Genomic DNA, 27,744 nt, shown 5'->3' with positions numbered 1-27,744 from the left:
CACCCAGCTATCAGCGGTTTATTAAGGTTCTCAATCATTGACATTGAGTCGTCGTTGCATATTATACGAGAGCTGAAATAGCGACGAGGCTAAGCCTCTGTGAATGCTCTGATCCACCTCTCTCAAACTTTCCTTCCACTTTGGAAACCCCTCTCCCTCTTTTAATGCACGCTCACAATTATTATTTTTCACGTAGGAGGCTAAACCCATGAAAGCAGGAAACAGCCAAACGGAAGGTGGGGACATTTATTTATTTTTAAATCATGCCTGCTGCTGTTTTATTGGATTTGGCCTCTAAGGTTAGTTTCCCCCACCCCGGATTTTAGGTTATGCTTAAAGCTCTTAACATTTTTCAAGGCGCTTGGAGACGTCGTATGCAGGTAACAACCGACTTATTATTGATAATGATAAATCCATCAAAGAATGAGCCAAAACTTGGGGGGGGGGGGGTTCTAGGGCGAGGACTGGGCTCTGCACACACACCGTACATTTAAAGGACATGTTGTTGTTGTTTAGTCGTTTAGTCATGTCTGACTCTTCGTGACCCCCTGGACCAGAGCACGCCAGGCACTTCTGTCTTCCACTGCCTCCCACAGTTTGGTCAAACTCATGCTGGTAGCTTCGAGAACACTGTCCAACCATCTCGTCCTCTGGCATCCCCTTCTCCTTGTGCCCTCCATCTTTCCCAGGGAGTCTTCTCTCCTCATGAGGTGGCCAAAGTATTGGAGCCTCAGCTTCAGGATCTGTCCTTCCAGTGAGCACTCAGGACTGATTTCCTTAAGAATGGAGAGGTTTGATCTTCTTGCAGTCCATGGGACTCTCAAGTCTCCTCCAGCACCAGAATTCAAAAGCATCCATTCTTCGGCGACCAGCCTTCTTTAAAGGACATACGTAGCTTTAAATCATGGGAAGTGCATTTTGGGAGTTGTAGTTCTCCAAGGGGGAAACTACAGTTCCTGTTATTGTATTTTTGGGGTGTGTGGTGTAAATGTACAGTGCGCAAGCAGCCTCTGGAAAGGCGCAAGAGGGGGACATTATGAACAGCTGGGAAGAGACAGAGGGGACTGGGGTTCTTGGCAGCAAATTTAGCATTCGGAACAATAGCAATGCAGATTCCTGGAAGCAGGAGGTGAGGGGAAGGAATGCCTGGCATCCCATTGTCTCTCTCTCTCTGACTTTTTACTAGCTGCCATGACATCACTCGCTCGTTGCTTCAGAGGAGACTGCCAGAGATGGGGGTCTCCACACCCTCAGCCCTTGCCAGGCACATTCTCAGCTGGGCCTTCGGGTGATACCTGCCCATTGTCCTCGCGGCTGCAGGCCTGGCACCGAGGACCAGTTGCGCTGCCAGCTTGGCCCTAGATTTAAACATCGTGCTAAACATACAACAGACCAGGGTCCCGCTATGCTGTAATTATCCCAGACTTTCTAAGCACAAAAAAATGGTTGTTTGCTTGCTCCACTCAAGGGTTTCTTAATGGCGGCTGTACACGTGTCAAGAGAGGTCTGTGGGTGGTACGTTTTTCCAGACCGAGATAAAACGAAGAACAGAATAGCTGTGTTTGTTCTTGTCGGGCCTACTGCGCAGGGTGGTTGTGAAGGCAAATGGGCCACAGAAGTCACGCATCGCAGATGCCACCTCCTTTGAAGGGCGGAATAAAAATGTCTCACCAGTAATAAATGGTGAGTGAAGACTTGCAAAAGAACAGTAGTTGGCAATGGATTAAACCCTTCATGGTGTTCTTTGCTGTAAGGTTGCAGTTGGGTGAAATGAGCTCCGGTCCACGAAAGCTCGTGCCGCAATCAGTGTCACTCCTTAAAAAGTAATTTCAATGACCTTAAAGTGGAAGAAAAAGAAATTTCTAGTAATTTCTAAGGGACACGGGTGGCGCTGTGGGTTAAACTACAGAGCCTAGGACTTGCCAATCAGAAGGTCAGCGGTTCGAATCCCCGCAATGGGGTGAGCTCCTGTTGCTTGGTTCCTGCTCCTGCCAACCTAGCAGTTTGAAATCACGTCAAAGTGCAAGTAGATAAGTAGGTACCGCTCCGGCGGAAAGGTAAACGGCGTTTACGTGCGCTGCTCTGGTTCGCCAGAAGCGGCTTAGTCATGCTGGCCACATGACCCGGAAGCTGTACGCTGGCTCCCTCGGCCACTAAAGCGAGATGAGCGCCGCAACCTCAGAGTCAGCCACGACTGGACCTAATGGTCAGGAGTCCCTTTACCTTTATGACCTTTGCTGTTAACGAATGATCGGCCACATCTTCACCTGACATATGCAACAAACTGTGTGACTGTACTGGTCGCGGTTCTGTATCAACAGAGAGGGGCAGACGGGGCTCGTCCGCCTGGGAAGGCAGCCCACCTAGGAGAAGGGAAGCTCTGGTGCTAAACCTCTGCTGCCTCCTTCGATTTCCTTCAAGAAAAGGCTCAGGAGTAAATTTTACACAAATCCGCAGTGGAGTCCCTAAGATGGTTGCATGGTTCCTGGTATACCTCGTTCCAGCATCTCCTGCAGCCAAGCTGGTGTCAAACGTATTGTTCTGATTTCTTTGGACCACATCAGCCAGGCCAAGGTATTAAACAGTATTAAAATACAGCATTTAAAAAAAAAAATCCTTAGGCTAGAGTTTTGGCGGACCTCCAGAGGACATCCTATTAGGCTGCCCTTCTCCAGGGATCCCTGGGTTTATTTGTCTACATTTGTCGATTTTAATGATTATGGGAATGCTGCTATCTTTCCTGCCTTCTTCCTGCAAAGAAGAGGAGGTTAAGGGGTGATATGATAGCCATGTTCAAATATATAAAAGGATGTCACATAGAGGAGGGAGAAAGGTTGTTTTCTGCTGCTCCAGAGAAGCGGACACGGAGCAATGGATCCAAACTACAAGAAAGAAGATTCCACCTAAACATTAGGAAGAACTTCCTGACAGTAAGAGCTGTTTGACAGTGGAATTTGCTGCCAAGGAGTGTGGTGGAGTCTCCTTCTTTGGAGGTCTTTAAGCAGAGGCTTGACAACCATATGTCAGGAGTGCTCTGATGGTGTTTCCTGCTTGGCAGGGGGTTGGACTCGATGGCCCTTGTGGTCTCTTCCAACTCTATGATTCTATGATTCTATGATTCTATGACTGCACGACCCTCATGGAATTGTAGACTTGGAAGAGACCCCCAAAGCGCATCTAGCCCAACCCCCGGCAACTCACGTGAATTCCAACCACTCCGATTCTCAACCCAAAACTCTTTTATGAATTGGAGTTGTAAATCGGAGAAGGTCCCGCTGATTGGGCTACGTGTTTCCCGCGGGGCGGGTTTCAAGCTCCAATTGGCTGCTGCGATCAGAATCCCCGCCTCCTACTCCTCCCCCGCCCCTCTTCAATAGAATCCTGCTCGCACCTCTTTTCTCTCTTTCGCTTCGCAACCCCCTCTCCGTGCCTCTGATTGGCCAGCGTTGCCTAAGAGGCCCAAACCTTGTCGCCTCATTGGCCAAACCTTCCCCGCAGGAGGCGGCCTTTCGGGCGCTATTGGTTATTTCTATAGCCACGGGGCGTTCCTCTTTGTAAAGAGGCGGAAGTTGACGAGGAACTCTCAGGTTCTTCTGCACACGGGCATTCGCGGCTCCGCCTTGAACCTAGTCCTCCGCGCGATTGGCTGGAAGGGCCTCCCGCGGGGCGGAAGCCTTCCGGCCATTGGCCCGAACTCTCGCGAAGGGGGTGGAGGCTACGTTTTGATTGGTCCGCGCCCTCAAAGAAGGCGGGGTGTTCCACCCCAGATGATTGGAGGCTCCTTCCTTTCCACGTGGGAGCAGGAGCGATGGCCATGGCGGAGAGTGAGCCTGGGCCGCCTGCCTCTCTGGACCTGGGGGTAAGAAGGGGAAAGGGCGAGGGAGGGGCGGGAAGCGAGGCAAGGGTGCCCCTGAGCATGTGCAGAGGGCCTTGCTTTGATCTCTCAGTTCTTGCAGGCACGTTCCTGAATTTACACCAGCTCAGTTGCTTCATGATGCCAGCATATATATTTTTTCTTTTTGTCCAGCCCCATAAGATTATTGAACCCTGTTGTTTATTGTATGCGCGTTTGTTTGTTTGTTTGTTTGTTTATTAAGTTTGTATACCGGATATCTCGGGGTGGCTCACAGCATAAAAATGCAAAATGAAAACGCAAAATACGCAGTAAGAACAAAACAAACCATTTACCGACGCGCACACCCACCCACAAAAAAAGACATTTAAAATGTTATTTCCAGTTTTTACAACGCTCTTGTCGGTCTTTATGCCGCTGCTCTTGATTTTATGGTGGTTTTATTTTTCAGTGTTGTACCTTAGTAGATCCTTTTAGAGATTTTAAATATTAAAAGAGTGGTTTACAGATGCTTTTGATTAAAGGATGTCATGCAGGGTTTAAGCCATTGCCAACTGCTGATCCTAACAAATGGGGTTCTGACTGGCTTCTAGGATGGAGGATAGTAGGATATCCTGTAGGCGAGAATGAGTCCAGTTTTCTCCTCTTCTTTTTCTTCTGTCCTGCCTTTTGAAAACCTTTTGGGTTCTCATTTGATTTATCTCTCCGTTACCTCTACGAAAGTAGAAATGGCGTTTGTGTGTGTGTGAAAAAAAACCACACAAAAAATCCAGGTTCCTTATTTTTTCTGTTGGTATTTTTTTTAATGAAGGATTTGAAATCCTAAGGACTATTTTGAAGGGAAAGGGGATTTTATACAGATGTGATAATAAGCTGTAAGTAAACTCTCATACCTAGAAGAAACTGCTTAAAGCTAATTTTGTTGGTTAGTAACTAAACAGCAAACGTAATTTAAAAAACCAAAACTTCTGTATTCTCGCTTTAGAAAGGAGCAGTGCAACTCTGTGCACGCTTTACTGGGGCTTGTAGAATTTCAGCTTCCCAAAATCAGGGGTGCTAAGATGTTGTAACGTGACTTCGGAATTCAAAATATAGTTTGGTTGAATTGATATAATTAAGTATTGCTCGGTAAGTAAATTGTGTGTAAAATTGTGTAGAAATAATTTAAATGATTGGCAAGCATTTGCAGCTATATATTATTTTTAGACTCATTTCAGAATGGTTTCAGAACCATTTTTTAAGGCATGGAACGTGTTGCGTTAATCTAGGCCGTGTTCGCACCACACATTTAAAGCACGATGACGGTGCTTTAAACAGCCGCTCACGGTTTTCCCTGAAATAACTCTGGGAATTGTAGCTCTGCAAGGGGAATTGGAAGTGCCCTAACCCCTCGCAGCACCCTTAACAAACTCCAGTTAGCGGTTTAAAAGCATTGTGTGGATGGGGCCCTTGTCTGGATGGGGCCATGGCGTGGGTGACGGTGGCCGGATAATAATAATAATAATAATAATAATAATAATAATTTATTATTTATACCCCGCCCATCTGGCTGAGTTTCCCCAGCCACTCTGGGCGGCTCCCAATCAGTGTTAAAAACAGTACAGCGTTACATATTAAAAACTTCCCTGAACAGGGCTGCCTTAAGATGTCTTCTGAATGTCGGGTAATTATTTATCTCTTTGACATGTGATGGGAGGGCGTTCCACAGGGCGGGCGCCACTACCGAGAAGGCCCTCTGTCTGGTTCCCTGTAGCCTCACTTCTCGCAATGAGGGAACCGCCAGAAGGCCCTCGGCGCTGGACCTCAGTGTCCGGATATGCTGGATATGCTTTATCAAGGGATTTTGGGGTGAGGTTCTAACAGAGAGGCCTTTTAGATGAGGAAATTGTGCATTTTGGTGTTGGGAGCAGTGGCGGAGGGGAGAGATTGATGGGGGAGAGAAGCCCGACCTTCTGCGCTCCAGAGATTTTGGACCAAAACCTCCATCGTTCCTGGCGGCTGACTGTTCCTGGTGGGGTTTGTCTTCCATATCTGGAGGGCTTTAATAATAATAATAATAAATTTTATTTATATCCCGTCCTCCCCAGCCGAAGCCAGGCTCAGAGCAGCTAACAACAGTAAAATGATAAAACATTCTAAAATCATTTCATTATAAAATTAATTCCAATCAGATTAAAGGCAACCAATTGGGCTAGAGTTCTATGAGGATTGCCAAAGGAGGGGGTCAGGCTGTGCCTTGGCCAAAGGCCTGGTGGAACAGCTCTGTCTTGCAGGCCCTGCGGAAAGATGTCAAGTCCCGCAGGGCCCTAGTCTCTTGGGACAGAGCGTTCCACCAGATCGGAGCCACAGCCGAAAAAGCCCTGGCTCTGGTTGAGGTTTGTTTTTAAAAAGCCCTGGCTCTTTCTGGTTTGTTAAAAGCTGTGGCAGTTCGTTCTGGGGTTGTTCACCATTTTTATGGCCAGTTTGCTTTCCCCCCTTGATTTGGGAGGGGAGAGGTGCATATTTTGAAAATTTCCCCTCCTTTCTGTTTTCCCCCCTGCTCCAGGAGAGAGTGGAAGCAGATCTGCCGGCAGCCCTCGGCCTCTTGAAATCCCTCCAAGACCAGGTGAGGGACACCTTCCTCTTCCCTTTCCCTGCAGGCATCGCATCTCCCATCCCTCTTTAAGCTTCACCGTCTTTCTTATTTTGCCTCTTGCTGGGGTACAGGTGGTTGCGGTGACCCATCATGTACAGACTCTGGCGCAGAAGGTTCGGGCAGGGGCCTACCCCACGGAGAAGGTGAGTTGTTCTTGGAGGAATGTGGGGGTGGGGAGCCTAATTCGCACCTGGTCCTGGCTTCTCTGTGACTGCTCCATTTCTTGGTTTGGTAATGTGAAACCAAAAAAAGGCAGGCGCCTCTGAGCATGTGAAGAGTGCCCTTCCTGTTACTGTGCTTCGGCTTTGGGGCAGGCCTCAACCCCCAGAGCGTTCAGCTAAGGCAGCCTTCCCCCAAGTTTTATAATTCTGAAGTTGGAATGATTTTATGAGGCACTGCTTTGATATATACCATATTTTTCGCTCTATAGGATTAGGACACACCCGACCATAGGACGCACCTTGTTTTAGAGGGGGAAAACAAGGGGGAAAAAATTCTCCCCCTCTCTGCTCAGCACCCCTTCAGCGAAGCAACAGGAGAAACGGAGCCCCTTCCATTTCTCCTCCCGCTTGGCTGAAGGGGCGCTGCGCAGCTCTCCTTCTCGACTGAAACCAGGAGAGTCTTGCTTTCCTGGCTTCAGCGAAAGGAGCCCGAAGCCTTCGGAGCGCGGCGCAAGTTCCCGCTGCGCTCCAAAGGCTTCAGGCGGCTACCCCTGAAGCCTGGAGAGCGAGAGGGGTTGGTGCGCACCGACCCCTCTCGCTCTCCAGGCTTCGGCAAAAGCAACGCGAAGCCTTCAGAGCGTGGAGGGGGCGCTCCCTCTGCGCTTTGGAGGCTTCGCATTGCTATCGCTGAAGCCAAGGAGCCTGCATTCGCTCCATAGGAGGCACACACATTTCCCCTTCATTTTTGGAGGGGAAAAAGTGCGTCCTATAGAGCGAAAAGTATGGTAAATATTAAGCTGCCTGTTTATACGGACAAAACTTTTCTACTTAATTTTATTTCAAAAACAATAATACACCACTTGATTATTATTTTTTTGCAAACACCTCAAAGCCATTTTCAGACAGAATAAAAATGAAAATTTCAGTTTAAATAAATGTTAAAGACGATAAAACATTCAAGAAATAATCAGAATCAATTTTAAATGGAAAGGCAGATTAAAATACACATCAACATTTGGCATGCCTGGATAGCATTGCCTAAAAAATGTTTTTAGCAAGTGCTGAAAACAGTACAGGAAAGGCCCCTGCCTGGAATCAGTAGGCAGAGAGTTTCAAAGGTTGGTTTCTTACATGTACGAATGAGTATTATGGGACTCGCAACTCCCACCTGTCCCAGCCATCATGGCCTCTCATGAGGGATGATGGGAGTTGTAGTCCAAAACATCTGGGAGGGGCACCTGCATGGGAGAAGGCTGTCTTAAAGAAAATACCATTGAATTCCCAAGGTACTGGCCACTGATCTCTCACTTCAAGTCTTTCTTCCCAGTTAAAAATGTCCCATAATTTCTCTTGCTGGTGTTGGTTAAATTTATATATTTAACCAAGTCAGACCACATTGAATAACGTGTGTCTTTCCTTGATATCTCTGTGTAAATGAACTTTATGCCTTAGCTTTTCTGTCATGGCCAGAATCCGTGCCACGCCAGATTTCCCATGCGCTTCACGAAACCATCCCTTACTCTTTCTCACTCCCAGGGCCTCAGTTTCTTGGAAGTGAAAGACCAGCTGCTGCTCCTCTATCTCCAAGACCTCTCTCACCTGATCCTGGAAAAAACTTCGGGGAACTCCCTGGCTGACAACCCCGCCTTGCTGCGCTTGGTGGAAACCAGAACGGTAGGAGGGGGGGAGGAGGCCTGGAATAGGGGAAACTTTTGCAGTGATGATTCCTTACTGAATTGGTTAGTTGCTTTGTTTTGCCCGGGGCGACCCAGAGCATCTTGAAGCCAACTAACCAGACAGATAACAAAAAAGCTCACATAGATAACACAGGAAAAAAGAAATACGTTAGAAACATCCCACCCACTTCTAAAGGCCACAGATCGTTAAAGGCCTCCGGGAAGAGGAATGTAATGAAGGTGCCTGGGGAGAGTATTCCACAAATGGGGAGCCACCGCAGAAAAGGCCCTTTCTCGTGTTGCCGCCCTCCATACCTCTCATGGATGAGACACATGACGAAGGGCCTAAGATGTTGATTGCAGGGTCTGGGTTGGTTCCTGTGAGGAGAGGTGGTCCTTAAGGCACTGCAGTGCTGAGCCAACGAAGGCCTTATCGGTCAAAACCAGCACTTTGAATTGGGCCCAGAAACTAATTGGTAGCCAGGATTGGCTTTATATCCTCAAACTGTCTTGTCCTGGTGAACAACCTGGTCGCGGAATTCTGCACTACTTAAGTTTCCAGGCAGAGCGCCTTTTCGGTGGTGGCGCCCACCCTGTGGAACACCCTCCCATCAGATGTCAAGGAAATAAACAACTATCCAACCTTGTCGAAGATATCTGAAGGCAGCCCTGTTTAGGGAAGTTTTTAACGTTTGAAGTTTTATTCTGTTTTTAATGTTCTGTTGAAAGCCGCCCAGAGTGGCTTGGGAAATAATAAATTATTATTATTATTGTTGTTGTTATTATTATTATTATTATTTCTGAGAGGGACGCAGGTGGCGCTGTGGTCTAAACCACAGAGTTTAGGGCTTACCGATCAGAAGGCCAGCGGTTCGAATCCCCACGACGGAGTGAGCTCCCGTTGCTTGGTCCCTGCTCCTGCCAACCTAGCAGTTCAAAATCACGTCAAAGTGCAAGTAGATAAATAGGTACTGCTCTGGCGGGAAGGTAAACGGCGTTTCCGTGCGCTGCTCTCATTCGCCAGAAGCAGCTTAGTCGTGCTGGCCACATGACCTGGAAGCTGTACGCCGGCTCCCTCGGCCAGTAAAGCGAGATGAGCGCCACAACCCCAGAGTCGGCCACGACTGGACCTAAAGGTCAGGGGTCCCTTTACCTATTATTTCTGAACGATCTTCAGAGGCAGCCCTATGTATAACCCATTGCAGTAATCTAGTCTGGAGGTTACCAGAGCATAGACTGCAGAAGTTAGGCTGTCCTTGCCCAGAGGAAGGGCACAGCTGGGCTACCAGCCGAAGCTGATGGAAGGCACTTTGACCACCTGAGCTTCAAGGGACAGCAGTGGACCCAGAAGTATCCACAAGCTGCGTACCCACTCCTTCAGAGGGAGCGTAACCCCATCAAGAGCAGGCAATCTCCCATCCTTCCCTCCTGCTAACGGTGCCTCAATCTTACCTGCGTGCAGGATACCTGTTGGTTTTTCCACCTGCGTGGCCGAGTTGTAGGGTCTTCAGCGCAGTGTTAAGACCCTTGTTCTGCATGGAACATCTCTGCTTTGGTCACCAGCATCTCCAGATTAAGGGTGACTCTTTGTATATTTGACACTCGCTGTTCCCACTGCTGAGCTGCACGAGTTGTGGGTCTGTCTCCAGATAAGGCTGCAGGCTAACCAGGGTGGATTTGATTTAAATAAAGCCGATTTACAACCAGATGAAGGTTTCATTTTTGGAATAATAAATTTTCATAGTAGTTTTTACAATTCTATCAAAAATTCCTCATTTGGTTATACTATTAGAAATACATAGGTAATTATGAAATTATTGTGGGGTTTAATACTGTTTATTTTTGCACAACTTTTCTCCTGTACTTTATTGGAAGGAGAAAAATAATCATTTCCTTAATAACAATTTAAACTATTTATTCAACTAAAACATTATAGCATATGTATCCATATTTGTTAACTGATGTGGTTAAACAATTAAAAAAAAAACTTAGACTGAGTTTTAGCACACGTGAAAAACTTAAAACAAATCCTTATTTCCTGTAATGTAACTTAAATAGAAAACTATCTTTAGAAAGATTTTTCCTCCAAAAGCATTTTATTTGAAAAATACTATTTAAATCCAACATATTAAAAAATCCATTTTTTTAATTATTTTTTTTTAAAAAAATCATTGATTTTTATCCACCCTGAGGCTGACCCCTCCCTGTCCTTGACATCTTGGCAGGTCTTGGAGAAGATGCGTCCAATTGACCAGAAGTTGAAGTACCAGGTGGACAAACTTGTGAAGGCGGCCGTCACAGGGGCACTGGGTGAGACATGTGGACGTTCGCAGCTTCAGAGTGGGGAGGAGGGAGGCAATCCTGGGGCTCTTCCGAGAGTGCAGCCTAATTTGCAATCCCGGGACACTTTTCTTTCCAGGCGAAAACGACCCACTGCGGTTCAAGCCGAATCCTGGCAACCTGCTGAGCAAGGTATGACAAACGGGTGCTGGGGGCGGCTTGGGTTCAGGAGCAAGGCCTTCTGGGTTTGCCAGAAGTAGCGGTGGGCTGGCATGGGTCTGGAGTGGCATGTCCTTGCTCATTTTAGATGCACAAAATAGAAGGGCCTGTTTGGGGCCTGTTGTTTGGCAGGGCCTTATCGGTGGTGGCACCGGTTCTCTGTAGTTTCCTTTTTGGGGAGCTTCTGACGTCAACCAAACGCAATACTTATACCAGAAGGCTCTGTCTACCATGGGACTTTACAACTGAGTAAGGTTTTTCTGTTAGGGGACGCGGGTGGCGCTGTGGGTAAAACCGCAGCGCCTAGGACTTGCCGATCGTCAGGTCAGTGGTTCAAATCCCCGCAGCGGGGTGCGCTCCCGTTGCTCGGTCCCAGCGCCTGCCAACCTAGCAGTTCGAAAGCACCCCCGGGTGCAAGTAGATAAATAGGGACCGCTTACCAGCGGGAAGGTAAACGGCGTTCCGTGTGCGGCTCTGGCTTGCCAGATGCAGCTTGTCACGCTGGCCACGTGACCCGGAAGTGTCTGTGGACAGCGCTGGCCCCCGGCCTCTTAAGTGAGATGAGTGCACAACCCTAGAGTCTGGCAAGACTGGCCCGTACGGGCAGGGGTACCTTTACCTTTTTTAAGGTTTTTCTGTAATCTAGCAGGGTTTTTTGTTCTTAGTTTAGAATTAAGAAATTTTTTAAAAATGCAATTCTTCTTACATCATTACTGCTTTTGATGTGTGCGTTTCTGCATCACTTTTAAACGAGCCCTTATGAAAATGTGACAGACTTCAAGATTTCCAAGTGGTTAAGGTGTGCCTCGTCTCAATTCATAGAATCATAGCTGTATAGAGTTGAGAGAGACTACGAAGTTCATGTAGAGCAACCTTCTGCAATGTAGGAATCTTTTGCCTATTGTGGGACTCGAACCCACCACCCTGAGATTAAGAGTCCCGTTCTCTACCGACTGAGCTTCCCTTTTAAGAAACTACTTAAAAGCTTCATTATTTGTTTGTTTCTTTGGTCTTTCCTGTTCCTACATTAATTCTTGTATTTGTTGGCACTCTTCCCCTCTCTTACTCCCACTTCCTTCAAGCTCCATTTTGTGGGGGTTTGATTTATTTTAAGATCAGCCTTCCCCACCTTGGGTTCTGTATGTTGTTGAACTGCAGCCTGCCATCACCCCTGGCCATTGGCCATGCTGGCTGAGAATGAAGAGGGTCGTATCATTTTTAGATTGTGAAACACTGGGCATTGAATTCTGATTGTATTCTGCCCTCCTTGTTACATCTGCACAGTGCCTCCCCAGCGGATGCTAGATATGCACCATATAAATTAAGATTTTATAACGCCTCGGTGGGACGCGGGTGGCGCTGTGGGTAAAAGCCTCAGCGCCTAGGGCTTGCCGATCGAAAGGTCGGCGGTTCAAATCCCCGCGGCGGGGTGCGCTCCCGTTGCTCGGTCCCAGCGCCTGCCAACCTAGCAGTTCGAAAGCACCTCCGGGTGCAAGTAGATAAATAGGGACCGCTTACTAGCGGGAAGGTAAACGGCGTTTCCGTGTGCTGCGCTGGCTCGCCAGATGCAGCTTGTCACGCTGGCCACGTGACCCGGAAGTGTCTCCGGACAGCGCTGGCCCCCGGTCTATAGAGTGAGATGGGCGCACAACCCTAGAGTCTGTCAAGACTGGCCCGTACGGGCAGGGGTACCTTTACCTTTACTTAACGCCTTGGTGGACCAGGCCAAGGCTTGTGTGTTCAAGAATCCCAGCAACCAAACGTTTATTTTAAAAAGGGAAGAATCACGGCAAACAAATGTCGATGTGGCTGGTTGGGGCCTTGCCTGGGCTTGAACCAATTGAGGTCCTGTCAGAAGGCATTCACAGTGGTACCTTGGGTTAAGTACTTAATTCGTTCCGGAGGTCTGTACTTAACCTGAAACTGTTCTTAACCTGAAGCACCACTTTAGCTAATGGGGCCTCCTGCTGCTGCTGCGCCACCGCTGCACAATTTCTGTTCTCATCCTGAAGCAAAGTTCTTAACCTGAGGTAATATTTCTGGGTTAGCGGAGTCTGTAACCTGAAGCGTATGTAACCTGAGGTACCACGGTAATAACTAAAAAAAAATGCTTGATCCTTGTGATTTTCCTCTTTTAATTGCAGCTCGATGACTCAGAGGAGAGCGAAGATGAAGAAGCCGCTGGCGGCGCAAAGAATTCTGGGAAAGGGGCGTCCAAAGGAGGGAGCAGGAAATACGTCCCACCCCGCCTGGTTCCTGTACATTATGGTACGAAATTTGGGTGGCGGTGGAGGAAGGTTGGTCTGGCATTGCTGACCAGAGCTGGGACGAGGTGCTGGCAAATTTGCCCTTGCCCCACCCCAGAAGTGGCTGCAGTTGAGCAGCTGGTAGTTGGCTGCGTCAGGCCCATAGCGGTCAAGCGTCCCTTATTTGGTGGGACAGTCCCTTATGCCAGCGCCATGTCCCGCTGCTGTCCCTTATTGATGATGTCCCTTAAATAAGCTACTGAAGGTAATGGGGCCCTTTCTACGTCAAGCTGTCCTTTGTCAACAACAAATTGTTGCTGTTTTTTTGTGTTGAATATATGCTATATGGTAATTTATGGACCTAATAGGTATCTAAAGCCATTTGCACACAACAAAATATGTATTTTATCAAAGTAATTGTTGATCCCTTATTTTGGCTGATGATCCCTTATTTTCGAGGCGGCTGGTCCCTTACTTTCAAATACGTAAGTTGACAGCTATGGTCAGGCCGTGTCAGACTGTTGCTTCTCTTTGCCTCAGATGAAACGGAAGCTGAGCGGGAGAAGAAGCTTCTGGAGCAGGCCAAAAAGCGAGCACTCAGCAGCTCCATCATCCGGGAGCTGAAGGAGCAGTACTCAGATGCCCCGGAGGAGGTCCGCGAAGGGCGCTACGCTCACGCCAGCCGGCAGAGCCGAGAGGATGAGCACCGGTTAGTTTGGAGGGGTGGGGAGCCCTAGGGAAGAGAGGAGCCAGAAGTCCAGGGTGTCTGGGCAAGTGGAAGGGCTGTGAGAAGCCAGGAAGAGCTCTGGGGCTGGGTAGAGCCAAGGCCCGTCTTAGTCCAGCACCCTGTTCTCACTATGGTCCAGCAAATGGGAAACCCCGCAAACGTGCTGTCCTCACTTGTGAACCCCAAGAACTATTATTTTGAGGCACAGCGGTGGTAGGAAAGACAGTGGTCCCTTGGTTCTCAAACGCCTCGGTACTCAAACAACTTGGAACCCAAACACTGCAAACCCGGAAGTGTTCCGGTTTGTGAACTTTTTTCGGAAACCGAATGTGCTCCGTTTTGAATGCCACACTTCCATTTGAGTGTTACGCTGAGGTCTGTCTGTTTTTGCTATTTATTTTGCGTTTTTGCTCCTGCGGCTCTTTTTTGTTTTGATTTTGTGACTGTGTGGAACCCAGTTCAGCTATTGACTGATTGATGGTGTGACAGCAGTACATTGTTTATTGCTTTCATTTTATGGATCAATGGTCTCGTTAGATAGTAAAATTCATGTTAAATTGCTATTTTAGGGGTTGCTTTTAAAAGTCTGGAATGGATTGATCCATTTTGTGTTGCTTTCTGTGGGAAAGTGCGCCTTGGTATTGGAACGCTTTGGTTTTGTAATGGACTTCTGGATCGGATTAAGATTGAGAACCAAGGTACCACTTTAGCCTGTTTGGACTCCGCTACATTTTGTGGTGAATTCCATAGTTTAAACATCACCCATGGATTCTGGTATGAAAAGAGGACTTCTTCTGCCCCCCCTCCAGTGTTTGAGGGTTTTGGGTTTTCTCATAGCGGATTGTGGGTGTTGCAAGGGATTCTGGGGGCTGTTTTCAGGCAGAAGGTGGAGCGTCCTGGGAGATCGAGTTTCCGGGCTCCACGCCAGAGCTGCAAAAGCCACAGGCCCTGTGGGAAGGTTGGAGAGACTGCCTTTCGAAGCGTCGTCTTGTTAGCCAGTCTAGTCCAGCCCCTGTTGAGTGCAGGGGTTTTGGATTTTGAGCCTCCGTATATGCTGGCTGCTTTAAGAAAAAAAATTGAAGCAGTTTTCAGAAGACGTCTGAAAGTAGGCAGGGTTGATTCCTGCCAAACCCCCTGGTGGCAGGGAGTTCCACAGGGCACTAAAGGCGCAATCCCTAGTTAAGGCCGACCGGACCTCAGGGGTGCTGGGAACTGCCAGAAGTGGCCCCTCAGACGGTCTCTGAATATCTCATATCAGGGGAGAGGCTTTGTGGTTCCCACGGCAACTGGTCCCGCCTCTGAGCTGCTCTTCCAGCCAGGAAGACGATCTCAATGTTCAAATGAGTGGCAGGGTGTGTGTGTCCAAGAGAGATCTTTCTATTGGTCCACAGCAGCTGGTGGAGCAGCCACATTCAGAGGCAGTGTACCCGCTAAAGCCGGTCGCCTTGAGTTTTGGTAACAATTCTCCCTGCCTTCCCCTTGTCTTCATTCTGCAGGACAAACTATGAGGAAAGCATGATGGTCCGTCTCAACGTGACCCGGAAGGAGAAGGCGCGCCGTCGGCGAGTGGGGGACCTGGGCTCGCAGCTCAGCTCCCTCACCCACTTCGGGGACATCACTGCGTTGACCGGGGCAGCAGCCCCATCGGGAGAGGTGAGCCGTGGGTGGGTGGCTCTTGCCTGAATCGCACAGAGTAGAAATTTGGAAGGTATTCATGCAAGTCCCGCTTCCCGAACTCAGTGCGTTCGCTGGAAATTGTTTGTGATGCGAGTGTTTCCATAGGGAAATTTCTAGTGCTTTCCCGACTGTGGGAACTCTGGGAATTGTAGCTTGGAGAGGCGAATAGGGGCCGCCTAACAACATCATCATCAGTAATAATATTTAAACCCCAGCCACTCTGGGCAGCTTCCAGCAAAATATTAAAAATGTGATAAAGCATCAAACATTAAAAACTTCCCTACACAGGGCTGCCTTCAGATGTCTTCTAAAAGTCAGGTAGTGACTTTTGATGGGAGGGCATTCCACAGCGCGGGTGTCACCACCAAGAAGGCCCTCTGTCTGGTTCCCTGTAACTTTGCTTCTCGCAGGGAGGGAACTGCCAGAAGGCCCTCAGTGCTGGACCTCAGTGTCCGGGCTGAACGATGGGGGTGGAAACACTCCTTCAGGTATACTGGGCCGAGGCCGTTTAGGGCTTTAAAGGTCAGCACCAACATTTTGAATTGTGCTCAGAAACGTACTGGGAGCCAATGCGTGTTACGTGGTCTCGGCGGCCCTCCCAGTCCCCAGTCCAGCTGCCGCATTCTGGATTAGTTGTAAATAACAAAGCAGTATTGTGCTGCTTTGCCTGCGTCCCGGAGATGGAACCGGTGTCCCGTCCCACTTGGTTGCTGGAGAGGTGGCGCCATAAAATGTTCCCGCCATTCACTTTTCAAACGACATTTGGCTAGGCCTGCTTTGTGTAGGTGAACCACAAAGCTAAGGGTCGCTTGACGGTCTGCTTAAGCAGCTAACAGTCAATTCAAAAATTTCTGGCTGTGCCTCAGAAGATGTGATTTAAAATGCCGTTCGATGACAGCCTGCAGTTCCGTGTAAGGTTTTCATGTTTTCTTTCCTCGCACTCCTGCCTTTCAGGATTCTGGCCCCCAGAGGAAGAAGAAGAAAAAGGTTGGCATGAAACGAGGAAAGCAGAAAAGAGGTAAGTGCCATTGAAAGATTCTGGTTTTCTTGGCGAACCTCAGCTCACCCTCGTCTGCACAGAGGCCCTGTCGAAACCCTACACTTAAAGCTCTATGATACCACTCTTGGGCAGCCAGGAATTTCCTTGAAGGACTCCTGGGAAATGTTGTTTGTCAAGCGTGCTGAGAATTATTCCTTTCCCGGAACTACAGTTCCCAGTGTGCTTTAACATTCAGTCCCTCTTTCCAGGGAACTCTGGGAATTGTAGCTCTGTGTAGCGGGGGGAAGTAGGGGTTTCCCAGCAACCCTCAGCACCCTTAAACTACAATTCCCAGGAGTCTCTGGGGGAAGCCGTAACTGTTTATAAAGTGCTGGGGCTACTGCTTTAAACGCATGCTGCTTGATGTGGCCGGATGAAAAGCAGGTTGGTAAAATTTGTACCTGGAGGGTACAAAAAAAACTTTGCCGGAAGCTGTTCTGTAGCACTGAGTCTTCTCCCTCACCCCATGTCACCCTTCTTGATGTCAGTTCCTCACAGAGGTCTAGCTGCATGAGATAACCCATGTACACGTCCTGTCCTCTCTATACTAACTCACTCTTTTTTTCTCTCTCTCTTTCTCGTTCTACCCCACCCCAGGTTTCCGCAAGAGGCGATAACCCCCTCACAGTACTTGGGACTGATCTCTGCAACCCCCAGTATCTTGGGATTTTTCACATCCGTTAGATTTGGTAACAATAAAGCTCAAGCGCTCGTTTCCCTTTTCCCCATCAAACAAAAAATATTTGTCGTGTTTTTCTTTCCATCTTGCGAGGGGAGGGTGGGAGAGACCCATCTGCAGGAGATTTTTCATGGGGTGGAAGGATCAGAAAGAAAGCTGGGAGCAGGCTGGTTTGTCTCGCACAAAACAGAAGAAGAAGCAGGGAGGCAGTATGGTGCATTGGTTAGCGTGTCACACTACTAGGGTCTTGGAGGAGCCAAGGTTCAGCCATAAAGCTTCCCTGCGTGGGCTTAGGGCCAATCACTGCCTCTCAACCCAGCCCTACCTCACAGGGTTGTTGGGATTAAATGAGGGGGAGAAGAACGATGTATACTCCTTGGAGAAAAATAGGCGGGGTATAGTAAAGGTAAAGGGACCCCTGACCCTTAGGTCCAGTCACGGACGACTCTGGGATTGTGGCGCTCATCTCGCTTTATTGGCCGAGGGAGCCGGTGCACAGCTTCCGGGTCATGTGGCCAGCATGACTAAGCCACTTCTGGCGAACCAGAGCAGCGCACGGAAACGCCGTTTACCTTCCCGCCGGAGCGATACCTATTGATCTACTTGCATTTTGACGTGCTTTCGAAGTGCTAGGTTGGCAGGAACAGGGACTGAGCAATGGGAGCTCACCCCGTCGCGGGGATTCGAACCGCTGGCCTTCTGATCAGCAAGTCCTAGGCTCTGTGGTTTAACCCACAGCGCCACCCGCTTCCCTAGGTGGGGTATAGATGGCAATAAATAAGAATAGTGTTTTCATTTCTCCTCATATTGTAGAAACTTGGTTTTTTCCCTTTGAAAATGAAGACTGGGAACCTGGAGGGGGGATGGTCTCCCCGACCCCCAGATACCCATGGGGGACACCATTGATTTGGAATGGAAATCAACACAGTTAAATAATATATTTTTCAGTCGGGTCCGTAACCACTCGATCCCTCCTAACACCTGCTCCCCATGTTGACCCCCATGTCCCCCCACCCAACACAATGTGTGCCTTGCTCCCCTCCCTCTCTGCTCGCTGTCAAAAGAGGCGTGTAAATTCGCAACTCCTTTCTTTTTTTATCTCTTTTTCTTTTCCCCCTCCCCTTGAGCAAGGAAACCTCTTTTTAATTCGGGAATCCCCACGTCTCTTTTTCTCTCTCCCCCCGCCACCCTGCTTGTCTGGTTTAGAGCTACTGGCAGAATCAATGCCATCGACCTGGTTTTGGGGGGCCGGAGCGGGAAGGGGAATCCTCCGCTGCTTTAAACCCTGATCGGGCTAAGTGGAATTCGATAAACACAGGGAGGAAATCAATCGCCTGACACACTCGAGGAATTGGGGGGGGGCGCTGCTGGAGACAGAAGAAGGGAGGGCTTAGAGAGGGATTTCCACAGGATTGAGGAGCCAGGCCTGTTTGCAAGGGGTGGGGGGGCTGAATTGCAAGGGCATCTTAATTGTTCTGTCTCCCCTACATGCATAATTTCCCTCCTCAGCTCACAGGCCATTTTCTCCTGCGCCCCCCACCCCACAAACACAAACCCCACCCCACCCCCAGGCATGGGTTTCCTGAGTCAGCATCGGCCGCCACGACCTTTACCAGAGTGCAAAGGAGAAATAGATTAATTCATTAGCACGGTTTTATTATCGGGAGAGGATTATGATGGGGGTGGGGGGCGAGGAGAGGCGTGAATGTGTGGGAGAAAAGGGGGGTTAAAGAGCAAGAGAGTGGGGGGGCTTGCAGACTACAAGCTTTTGTGGTTTGAATATCGGTCAGTAGCGGCGGGGGTCAGGTGCGAAAGGGGAAAATGAGCAGGTTTTTGGGGTGGAATGAAATTTAGGAATGAAATACTGGGATAAAGCAGGGAGAGGTTTTTTGGGGGGGTCAGGCTGTAGTCACAAGGGGGGCATTGGTAGATCTCAAGGGGAAATGCGGCCGTGAAAGCGTTGGAATAGGAACTGGGGAGATCAGGGTTCGAATCCCCACTCGCCCCATGAAGCTCCTTGGCCAGTTGCTATCTCTTTCTCTCTCAGCCTAACCTCCCTCACAAGGTGGTCGTTGGCATTAAACGGGCAGCCAGAAGAAGCACCTTGAGCCCCTCAGAGGAATAAGGTGGGGCTGTGAATGCAATAAGATAAAATACTAAATATGTGAGGAGGCCCCACTCTGCAGCCTGGTCCACCCGAGGCCTTTTTATACTCGAGAGAGAGAGAGAGAACCACCTTTGAATAAACTGCTTTTTTCCTGGGAGATCGCTCCCTGCCCTCACCCCACTGCCACCATTTCTGTAATCCCAGTGCACTTACTGGTTTTTCCTCCAGGTGGTGCTGCAGGGACCTCCCCCCCCCCCAGTATCCCAACTCCTTTCCTCTTTGCCCCCCCCCCAACCGCCTCATTTTCATTCCATCCACGCATCCTCCGGCTCCCGTCCTCAAATTAATTTGGTGCCATGTATTGCTGCAGTTTCTTTCTCGCTGCATCCCCCTCCCCAGCCTCATCGCTCTCTGTCTTTCTGCCTTCTTCCTGCTGTCCGTCCGTTGTTATTTTCCCCCTCCCCTCCCCGGTTTCCCCTCTTCTCTCCTCTCTGCTCCCTCTCTTTTTCTTCATAAATTCTCGTGCGTTGCAGTTTTTTTCCCCCTGCCCCCTTCCCTTCTCCCCCACCCTGCCCCTCGCAAGCCCAATCCCGCGTCTGTACGTTAAATTCCCCAAGTGCAAAAGCATTGGGAAAGCGGGGGGGTGGGGGGGTGGGTGCAATGAAAAGCCCGCATGACAAAGTCATTTTATAATTTATCCACAGGGCCAGTGTGAGGCCATGCATGGTATCATTAAACACATAAGGGTTTTCCATTTGAAATAAAATACATCTGGGTCGCTGGGTCCCCCCCCCCCACCCGCAATATCCCGGTTTTCGCCCCTCCACCCTCTGATGGCTCCTTACTGCTTTTTGACTTCTGTGGAATTGCTCTTCGTTTCTGCCTTTTTATTTAAGGCTGCAATCCCGTATTAATAATAATAAATTTCAGGAGTCTCTTCCTAGGAAGCACCTCTTGCAATGCAACATCTATAAAGCAATTGCACATGCTAAAAACACTTTTTGCGTTTTACCCGCGCTGGCAGTCATATTCAGCAGGCTTTACTTCCGAGTTGACGTGCGTCGAGTCTTGCTGTAAAGACGTTTGTATTCCGCCCTTCCTCCCCATGGGGCTCGCGGCACGTCAAGCGCCGTTCCCCCCCCCCCCAGCCGCAAACCCCTGTTATCCTCACAACAACCCTGCGGTGTAGACTAGGCTGAGGAGATTGTGACTAGGCCGGGCTGAGCTCCGTGACTGAGGCAGTGGCGTAGCGTGGGGGGTGCAGGGGGGGCCGGCCGCACCGGGCGCAACATCTGGGGTTAGGGCAAATCCACAGGTTAGGGGGCGCAAATCCACGGGTTAGGGGGCGCAAATTACTTTCCTTGCCCCGGGTGCTGACAACCCACGCTATGCCACTGGACCGAGGCAAGATTTGAACTTGGCGTTTCTCTGTCTGGTCCATGCATGGGGGAATCTGCGGATCGTGGACTTGTTGACTCAGAGCAGGGGTCAGCAAACTTTTTCAGCAGGGGGCCGGTCCACTGTCCCTCAGACCTTGTGGGGGGCCGGAATATATATTTTTTTGGGAAAAGTGAACAAATTCCTATGCCCCACAAATAACCCAGAGATGCATTTTAAATAAAAGGACACATTCTACTCATGTAAAAACACGCTCATTCCCGGACTGTCCTTGGGCCGGATTGAGAAGGCGATTGGGCCGGATCCGGCCCCCAGGCCTTAGTTTGCCTACCCATGATTCAGAGAATAAGACTGCGTACAGCCTCTTGTGTGCCTCTTGTCTGCTGGTTTTGGGGAATTGCAAGGGTGGGAGATGGGGGTTCAACAACAAGTTGGAAGGCCACAGCTTTCTCCCTCAGACCAGCACCCTAAACGCCACACTGCTATTCACCCACCAAAAACACCTTCCTTGGGACAATGGCCTCAGCCATCCCTTTAATGCCATCGTTCGCACACTACAAAAGAGAATCTTCGAGCTGGAAGGGACCCAGGGGTCATCTAGTCCAACCCCCGTCAATGCAGGGATCTCGGCTAAAGCAACCCTGGCAGATGGCCACCCAACCTCTGCTTAAAAACATCCAGTGAGGGAAAGTCCACCGACTCTCGTGAGGGTCTGTTCCCACGAGGAACAGTCGATATTTGGAGTGGCAAAACTTGAGGGTCTGAGTTTGTGTGTGAGAGACTTTCTGCTGCTTCCCCTCAGCCCCTCGCTGATGCCAGCTGCCGTTTTGCTTATCTTAGGAAGCCCCGTGCGATATTCTGCAATGGCGGAGGGTGTTCTGGGAAACCAAGATGGAGTCCAGGAGCAGCGAGGGGGAAGCGACTGCGTCCCTAAAAGTCAGAGGGGGGGAAACAGTTTTGCAGGTGTCCTCTTTGCAGAAGGACAATCCTCTTGTGTTTACTTCTCTTCCCCCTGTAAAGAATTATTGGTTTATTTTCTCTCCGGGCTCGGTCTGCTTTGTTCCCGTCACTCGGCTGCCATGACATGCCCGCAGTGGTAAGTTAATAGCACCGTAAGCCTGCCCCAAAGGCCATGGCTCTTAGCTCAGCGGCCACATTTAACTTGTCTCTGGGCAATTGGCCATGATGAGCCCTCCCGCCCTGTCCGCAGCCGTGTTAGGGGGAGATCAGATATATCACTCGGTGTGCTTGCACTGGGTCGTCCTCCGAGCTTGAACTTAAAAACGCAAAATTCTGAATGGTGGGGCCTGTGGAAGATAGGGAAATTAGGTAAATTGGCCGTCCGTTTTATTTTGCAGTTTGATTCTGCAATGTTTGCTATTCTATAGGACAGAAATGGGGGGATATTTGGTGGGTGGGGCCAGAGGTGGAGCGGCAATTGCCATTCCCCCCCCCCCCTTTGTATGGGAAGTGGTTTTTTACACAAATTCAACGTGTGCCTCCATTCTCTATCTTGGCAAGAGGGGCACAGAGTTCATATTCCAGCCGGGAAAGGCTAGTTAGTAGAGGGTTTGGCTCGGCATGGTTTGATAGAATTTTGTAGAGTTGTAAGAGGACCCTGAGGATCATCTAATCCCCTGAAATGCAGGAATCGCAACTAAAGCATCTATGAGCATCCAAGCTCTGCTTAAAAACCTCCAAGGAAGGAGAGTCCACAATCTTCCAAGGGAGATGGCTCCACTGCCAGAAAGTTCTTCCTGAAGTCAGAATTTCCTTTCTTGTAACTTGAAGGCCATCCACAGCAGAAGAAAACAAGCTTGTTCCATCCTCCATGTGATAGCCCCTGAGATATCTGAAGATGGCTATCATATCTCCTCTCAGTCTTCTCTTTACCAGGCTAAACCTACGCAGTTCCCTCAACCATTCCTCATCAGGCTCGGTTTCCAGGCCTTTGATCATCTTGGTCGCCCTCCTCTGCACATTATTCCAGCTTGCCAATACCCTCCTTAAATTGTGCCGCCCAGAACTGCACACAGTACTCCCAGTCTGAACCAGACAGAATAAAATAAAATGGTGCTGTGACTTCCCTTCTATACTTCTATTGATGCAGCCTAGAATAGCATTTGCTGTTTTGCCGCAGCATCACACTGTTGGCTCGTGTGAAGTTTGTGGTTCACTAAGACCCCTAGATCCTTTGCACATGCACTATTGGCCAGCCAAGTGTCCCCCATCTTATATTTATGCAGCGGGTTCGCCCTGCCCAAGTGCAGAACCTTACATGTGTCCCTATTGAAATTTATTTCTGTTAGTTTGGGCCCAGTTCTCCAATCTCCAGTCTTGAATCCTGATTCTATCTTCTGCAGCATTAGCTACCCCTCCCCAGTTTGGTGCCTCTGCAAATTTGATGTGAGCATCCCCTCAATTCCTTCATCCAAGTCGCTTATAAAGAAGTTGAACAACAATGGGCAACGTAGAGAACATGCCGGGAGGCTTTCATATTTCGTTATTACGTATCCGAGCACAATTCAAAGTGTTGGTGTTGATCTTTAAAGTCCTAAATGGCCTCAGTCCAGTATACTGTACCTGAAGGAGCGTCTCCACCCTCATCGTTCAGTCTGGACCCTGAGGTCCAGTTCTGAGGGTCTTCTGGAGGTTCCCTCCCTGTTTAGAGAAGTTTTTAATGTTTTTAATGTACTGCTCCGGCGGAAAGGTAAACGGCGTTTCCGTGCGCTGCTCTGGTTCGCCAGAAGCGGCTTAGTCATGCTGGCCACATGACCCGGAAGCTGGACGCCGGCTCCCTCGGCCAGTAAAGCCAGATGAGCGCCGCAACCCCAGAGTCGGCCACGACTGGACCTAACGGTCAGGGATCCCTTTACCTTTACCTATAATCATGGGTTGCCAACGTGGCACCCTTGAAATCTTAGCCTGGTGCCAATGAAACCTCTGAGCCAAGCCCCTCACTGTCTCCTTGGGCATGAATTTCTGGGAATGGTTACTTTCTCCCCGCCTTGACCTGAAGGAGGAAGTTGGAAAAGTGACACTCTTTCACCACTTCCTATTACATCTCTCTGTGCTTTTTGAGGCTCTGGCTAACTCTTACCCAGATCCCTTGGGAAAGCGAAGTGCGTGATACACTACAATCCGGAGAAGAAAAGAGACCCAGCGGGGTCGGTGCCCGCAGCCCTTGCTCAAAAATCCCAGATGTGTCTACGGTGCGACCCCTGCTTTTTATATGAAAGCACGTATCGCCACAATACTTAAAGCAGCATCAGTGTGAAAAATAAAACAACTCGGGCATCCATCTCCGCTGCGAGAGATTTATTACAATGCGACTCGTGGATAAATAGGGGAAGTCGGAATGGCGGAAGAAGAACAATTTTTCATACTGTGAGACTCTCCATATTGTGCCATCTTGCCTTGTTTAGGTAATAAAAATGGTGCTTTTTGTGCTGCTAGGATGCATAAATTGACCCCCCCTTTTTTTTTTGGCCTAACATTGGTAATGGATCTAATGCCTCGGGTTGCTTGCGGCTCCTGGTGATTTTGTGGGATTTGGTGTTTAAGGAGGGGTAAACAGGACGCATGTGGCGCTGTGGGTTAAACCACAGAGCCTAGGGCTTGCCGATCAGAAGGTCAGTGGTTCGAATCCCTGTGACGGGGTGAGCTCCTGTTGCTCGGTCCCTGCTCCTGCCAACCTAGCAGTGCGAAAGCACGTCAAAGTGCAAGTAGATGAATAGGTACTGCTCCGGCGGGAAGGTAAACGGCGTTTCCGTGCGCTGCTCTGGTTCGCCAGAAGTGGCTTAGTCATGCTGGCCACAGGACTGTACGCCAGCTCCCTCGGCTAATAAAGGGAGATGAGCGCCACAACCCCAGAGTCGGCCACAACTGGACCTAATGGTCAGGGGTCCCTTTACCTTTACCTTTAAACTGAACCCATGTCCTGTAATGGTCCAGCATAGTGCATCCTGGCTGAATTTCCTTAGCTCTGGACCACACAGAAATGTTAAGTAGTATTCATGGAAAGGGCTGCTTAGGATAGAGGCGCCCTGTAAAATGTAATCTTAAGATGAATGCAGTGATTCCTCCATCACATGGGGGTGGGCTGGATGACCCCTGGAACCCTTTCCAACTATACAAATCTATGATGCCGCTGACTAGAGGAACTCTTACTTGGGTTTTCTCAGGGCTTTCTCGAATGGCAGAATCTCTGCTGCATGATAAGCATCTTTGCCAACCTAGCCCACTGTGGACATAACACTAAACCGTAGTTTAGTGCAATCTTCCCCAACCTGGTGCCCTCCAGATGGTTGGGAGTAGGACTCCCGTCTCTCCCAACTACCGGGGCTGATGGGAATGGTACTCCAAAACATTTAGAGGTTGGAGGAAGGTGTTTTGACGTTCAGAGAAACCTCAGACTACCCCATGTCATCCGAACAATGGTTAATCTTAACTGTGGTTTGTTTGAATCGTGGCTGCGTCTCCTCTACAAAGTAAACCATAGTGAATAATAATTTTAAAAAGCAAATTTGGACCCTACCTTTCCATCCAAAGACGCGACTGACTGTATAAAATCCAAACACTTGTTATTTGAAGCGCTTTTAACTCTGTCCTTCACCCAAAAAATGGCCCCCAGGTTGATTTATAAAGATCAGTAATGTGACAGCCCCTGCCCCCAGGCTAGCGAACTTTAAAAGACATTGCATAAAAGGGGAAAGTAAGAAGAACAGGAAAAAAGCAAACCGGGACTACCGGTAGTCCTTAGTTACAAATTTCTCCTTATTGGAAATGTCGCAGCAAGGATCGTTCAGTTTGTAACGTAAGGGTTAATTTTGTTATCGGCAAGTCAGCTGGCGAAGAGGGGGTGCGTAGCAAGGCGGTGTGGCACGATCTCTAGTAAGTGGCACGTGCTCTGATTGGCTGTGTAGTTCTGAGGGAGCACTACCTCTGTATGTTTAGTTGAATGTCTCTCTGCTGTGTACAAGGCCTGAAGTAAGAAAAACGAGACTTCTTTTCTTTCTCCTCAAATTATGCAGTTTTCCTCCGGAAAGCATTATCAGGATTTCATTTCTCTCTGGATACCGCCTGCGTTATTTAAGTGGCTTGGCTCACACTTCTAACAACCAGCTGGAGAGGAGAACCCAACATCACTGATCTCAGAGGATAGAGCAGCTCTGCTTCCCATCTCAGAATGACGGAAAACAATCGCGGGTAACGTTACGGAAGAAATCTAAAAGCAAGACAGAACAGCAGATAAAACCCAAAACCCAGTGAATCAAATGTATTGAACAGCTGCTCCGACAACTAAGTCTTCAAAAGGCATTGGAGTACCAACAAGAAAGTTCTTTCTGGGCAGGCAAGTTCTAGCAGTGTTTGAACTGAAATCTGGGGCTGTTTCCAGCATTTGCGATCCTTTGGAATGAATGGACATGACTCAGTTAATTACAGGGAGTCTGCTCTTGAGTCCAGTTTAGTTGGATATAGCCCAAACATTCCCATCTCAGAGAACTGGACCACAAGAGTTTGATCAAATTTCTGGAGTCCAGTGTTTTTTTAAAAAAAGGGGGGGGTTCTAGCCCTGATGAAGGAAAATTGACCTTCGAATCCCCATTGAAAGCAGTTGTGGCCCTGCGGCAGATAGAGAGCCACAGACTCAGGGTGAGGTTCAGTCTAAAGGAGGCCCATTAAGGCCCCATTGATATTAGTTGGCGATAATATGAAATGTGATGAACTCCACTGGTGAAATCAGCAGAGCAGGCAAGCGACTTTAGCTTATGGGAAGTTTGCCCTCAGCTCCACCATTTAAAAACAAAGGGTACCAAACCAATTTTTGGGATGTAAATTTGGAGTTTGGGGATTTTTTTTTTGCAATTGTGATTGGTTTCAGCGGGGAGCAAGTGTGTTTCAGCACTTTTCATTCTCCTTTAGTGTAACATTTCCCTCCTTGTCATTTCAGATATCTCTCGTTATTTAATTCGTAACGTTCATATTTTGCCAGTTGGCCAATAATCTTGCCCTTGCCTCCCATCCCCCCACCCCAAAAAAACCACTTTCCCTAAGAGGAATATTGGTTACATTAAAATCTCTGGACACCAAACCCCAAGTTGTTGTTTTTTAAATGTTTGCATCACAATTTATAATTCCTTCTAATTATTGGCTTCCCTCCTTCTCAAGGTCCTATCCTTGCTCCCTCCTAACACTCTACTTTCCTCCCAGGTTTTTTTTTGGGGGGGGGGGGAAGGCAAAACACTTCCTGCCCCCCCCATTAAATGGCACCCCCAAATCCTTGACTTTCCTTGCCCACTTTTCCCCCTGCCTCGATGCCCGCCGGAGATCCCTCTTCCGAACCCCTCCTCTTCCTCCCCCACCATTGCACCGTCGGAATGTTAATTAGCATCCAGGATTTAATTAATTCAGCTGCCAATTAGTGCAGTGGCGGGGGGGAGGGGTGCTGCAGACGGGGGGCACAGATGGTTGTTCCTGGGTTGGCACCGTGCCACTTTCAACGGCGGATAGGGTGGGCGCGACGAAAGCCCAAGGAGTCGGGTGTTTTGTGCGTGTGTGTGTGTGTTTCGTCTCTTCTCCGGAAGGGACGCCAGGCTTGGTCATGCAAACACACACATACGCACAAACCCTTGTATCTCTCTCCGCCCCCCCCCCCCGCGTGGTTGGCATAACGGGCTGGCACCTGCTCCACAGGACATAACTGGAAATGGGTGCTGGAACGAGGTTGGCACTGCACGAAGGAGAGAGGGAGAGAGAAAGGGGGGGAAAGAGGGGAGGAAGAGAAAGGGTGATAGCAGAAGAGGGGGGAAAGGATGAGACTGTGGAGGACGAGGGTTTCGAAGGAGAGCGAGCGACGAGGGGAAGGGGGCAGAGAAGCAAGGGATGGCTAGGGCGAAAAAGCGAACGATAAGCGCAGGGATGGAAGGGGGAGGCAGAAGGATGGAGGTTGTGGTGGGGGGGGTGTGGAGAGGAAGGAGAGGAGGTGGTATATGCCAGCCCGATACCCGAAGCGATTCTGCACGGGGGAGGGGCGATGACAGCTGG

At 49.2% G+C, this 27,744-nt stretch overlaps 1 protein-coding gene and 1 long non-coding RNA gene across 2 annotated transcripts; both read left to right on the top strand.

The window, feature by feature from the left end:
- The first annotated feature begins 3,711 nt into the window (after window positions 1-3,711).
- On the top strand, window positions 3,712-17,230 carry NGDN (neuroguidin). Its single transcript, XM_028701646.2, has 11 exons — window positions 3,712-3,859; window positions 6,399-6,458; window positions 6,560-6,631; window positions 8,186-8,323; window positions 10,551-10,635; window positions 10,745-10,797; window positions 12,969-13,092; window positions 13,611-13,779; window positions 15,294-15,450; window positions 16,429-16,492; window positions 17,111-17,230. Exons 1-11 carry the CDS (start codon window positions 3,809-3,811, stop codon window positions 17,128-17,130), a joined length of 993 nt encoding a protein of 330 aa, XP_028557479.2. The 5' UTR covers window positions 3,712-3,808; the 3' UTR covers window positions 17,131-17,230.
- Window positions 17,231-20,880: 3,650 nt separating this feature from the next.
- On the top strand, window positions 20,881-27,462 carry LOC144325054 (uncharacterized). The gene is made up of 2 exons (XR_013390340.1): window positions 20,881-21,793; window positions 25,731-27,462. It is a non-coding gene; the product is annotated as an uncharacterized LOC144325054 (long non-coding RNA).
- Window positions 27,463-27,744: the final 282 nt, after the last annotated feature.

Source organism: Podarcis muralis, chromosome 13 (assembly GCF_964188315.1).
Source record: "Podarcis muralis chromosome 13, rPodMur119.hap1.1, whole genome shotgun sequence".
NCBI classification, from domain to species: domain Eukaryota; kingdom Metazoa; phylum Chordata; class Lepidosauria; order Squamata; family Lacertidae; genus Podarcis; species Podarcis muralis.
This window is presented reverse-complemented; position numbering and strand designations above follow the sequence as displayed.

Bases quoted from the DNA above. Each gene is read 5' to 3' on its own strand.
- NGDN (XM_028701646.2), top strand. From the start codon at position 3,809: ATGGCCATGGCGGAGAGTGAGCCTGGGCCGCCTGCCTCTCTGGACCTG. The intron at 6,459-6,559 runs GTGAGGGACACC...GCTGGGGTACAG, and splicing joins TGAAATCCCTCCAAGACCAG to GTGGTTGCGGTGACCCATCA. The intron at 16,493-17,110 runs GTAAGTGCCATT...ACCCCACCCCAG, and splicing joins ACGAGGAAAGCAGAAAAGAG to GTTTCCGCAAGAGGCGATAA.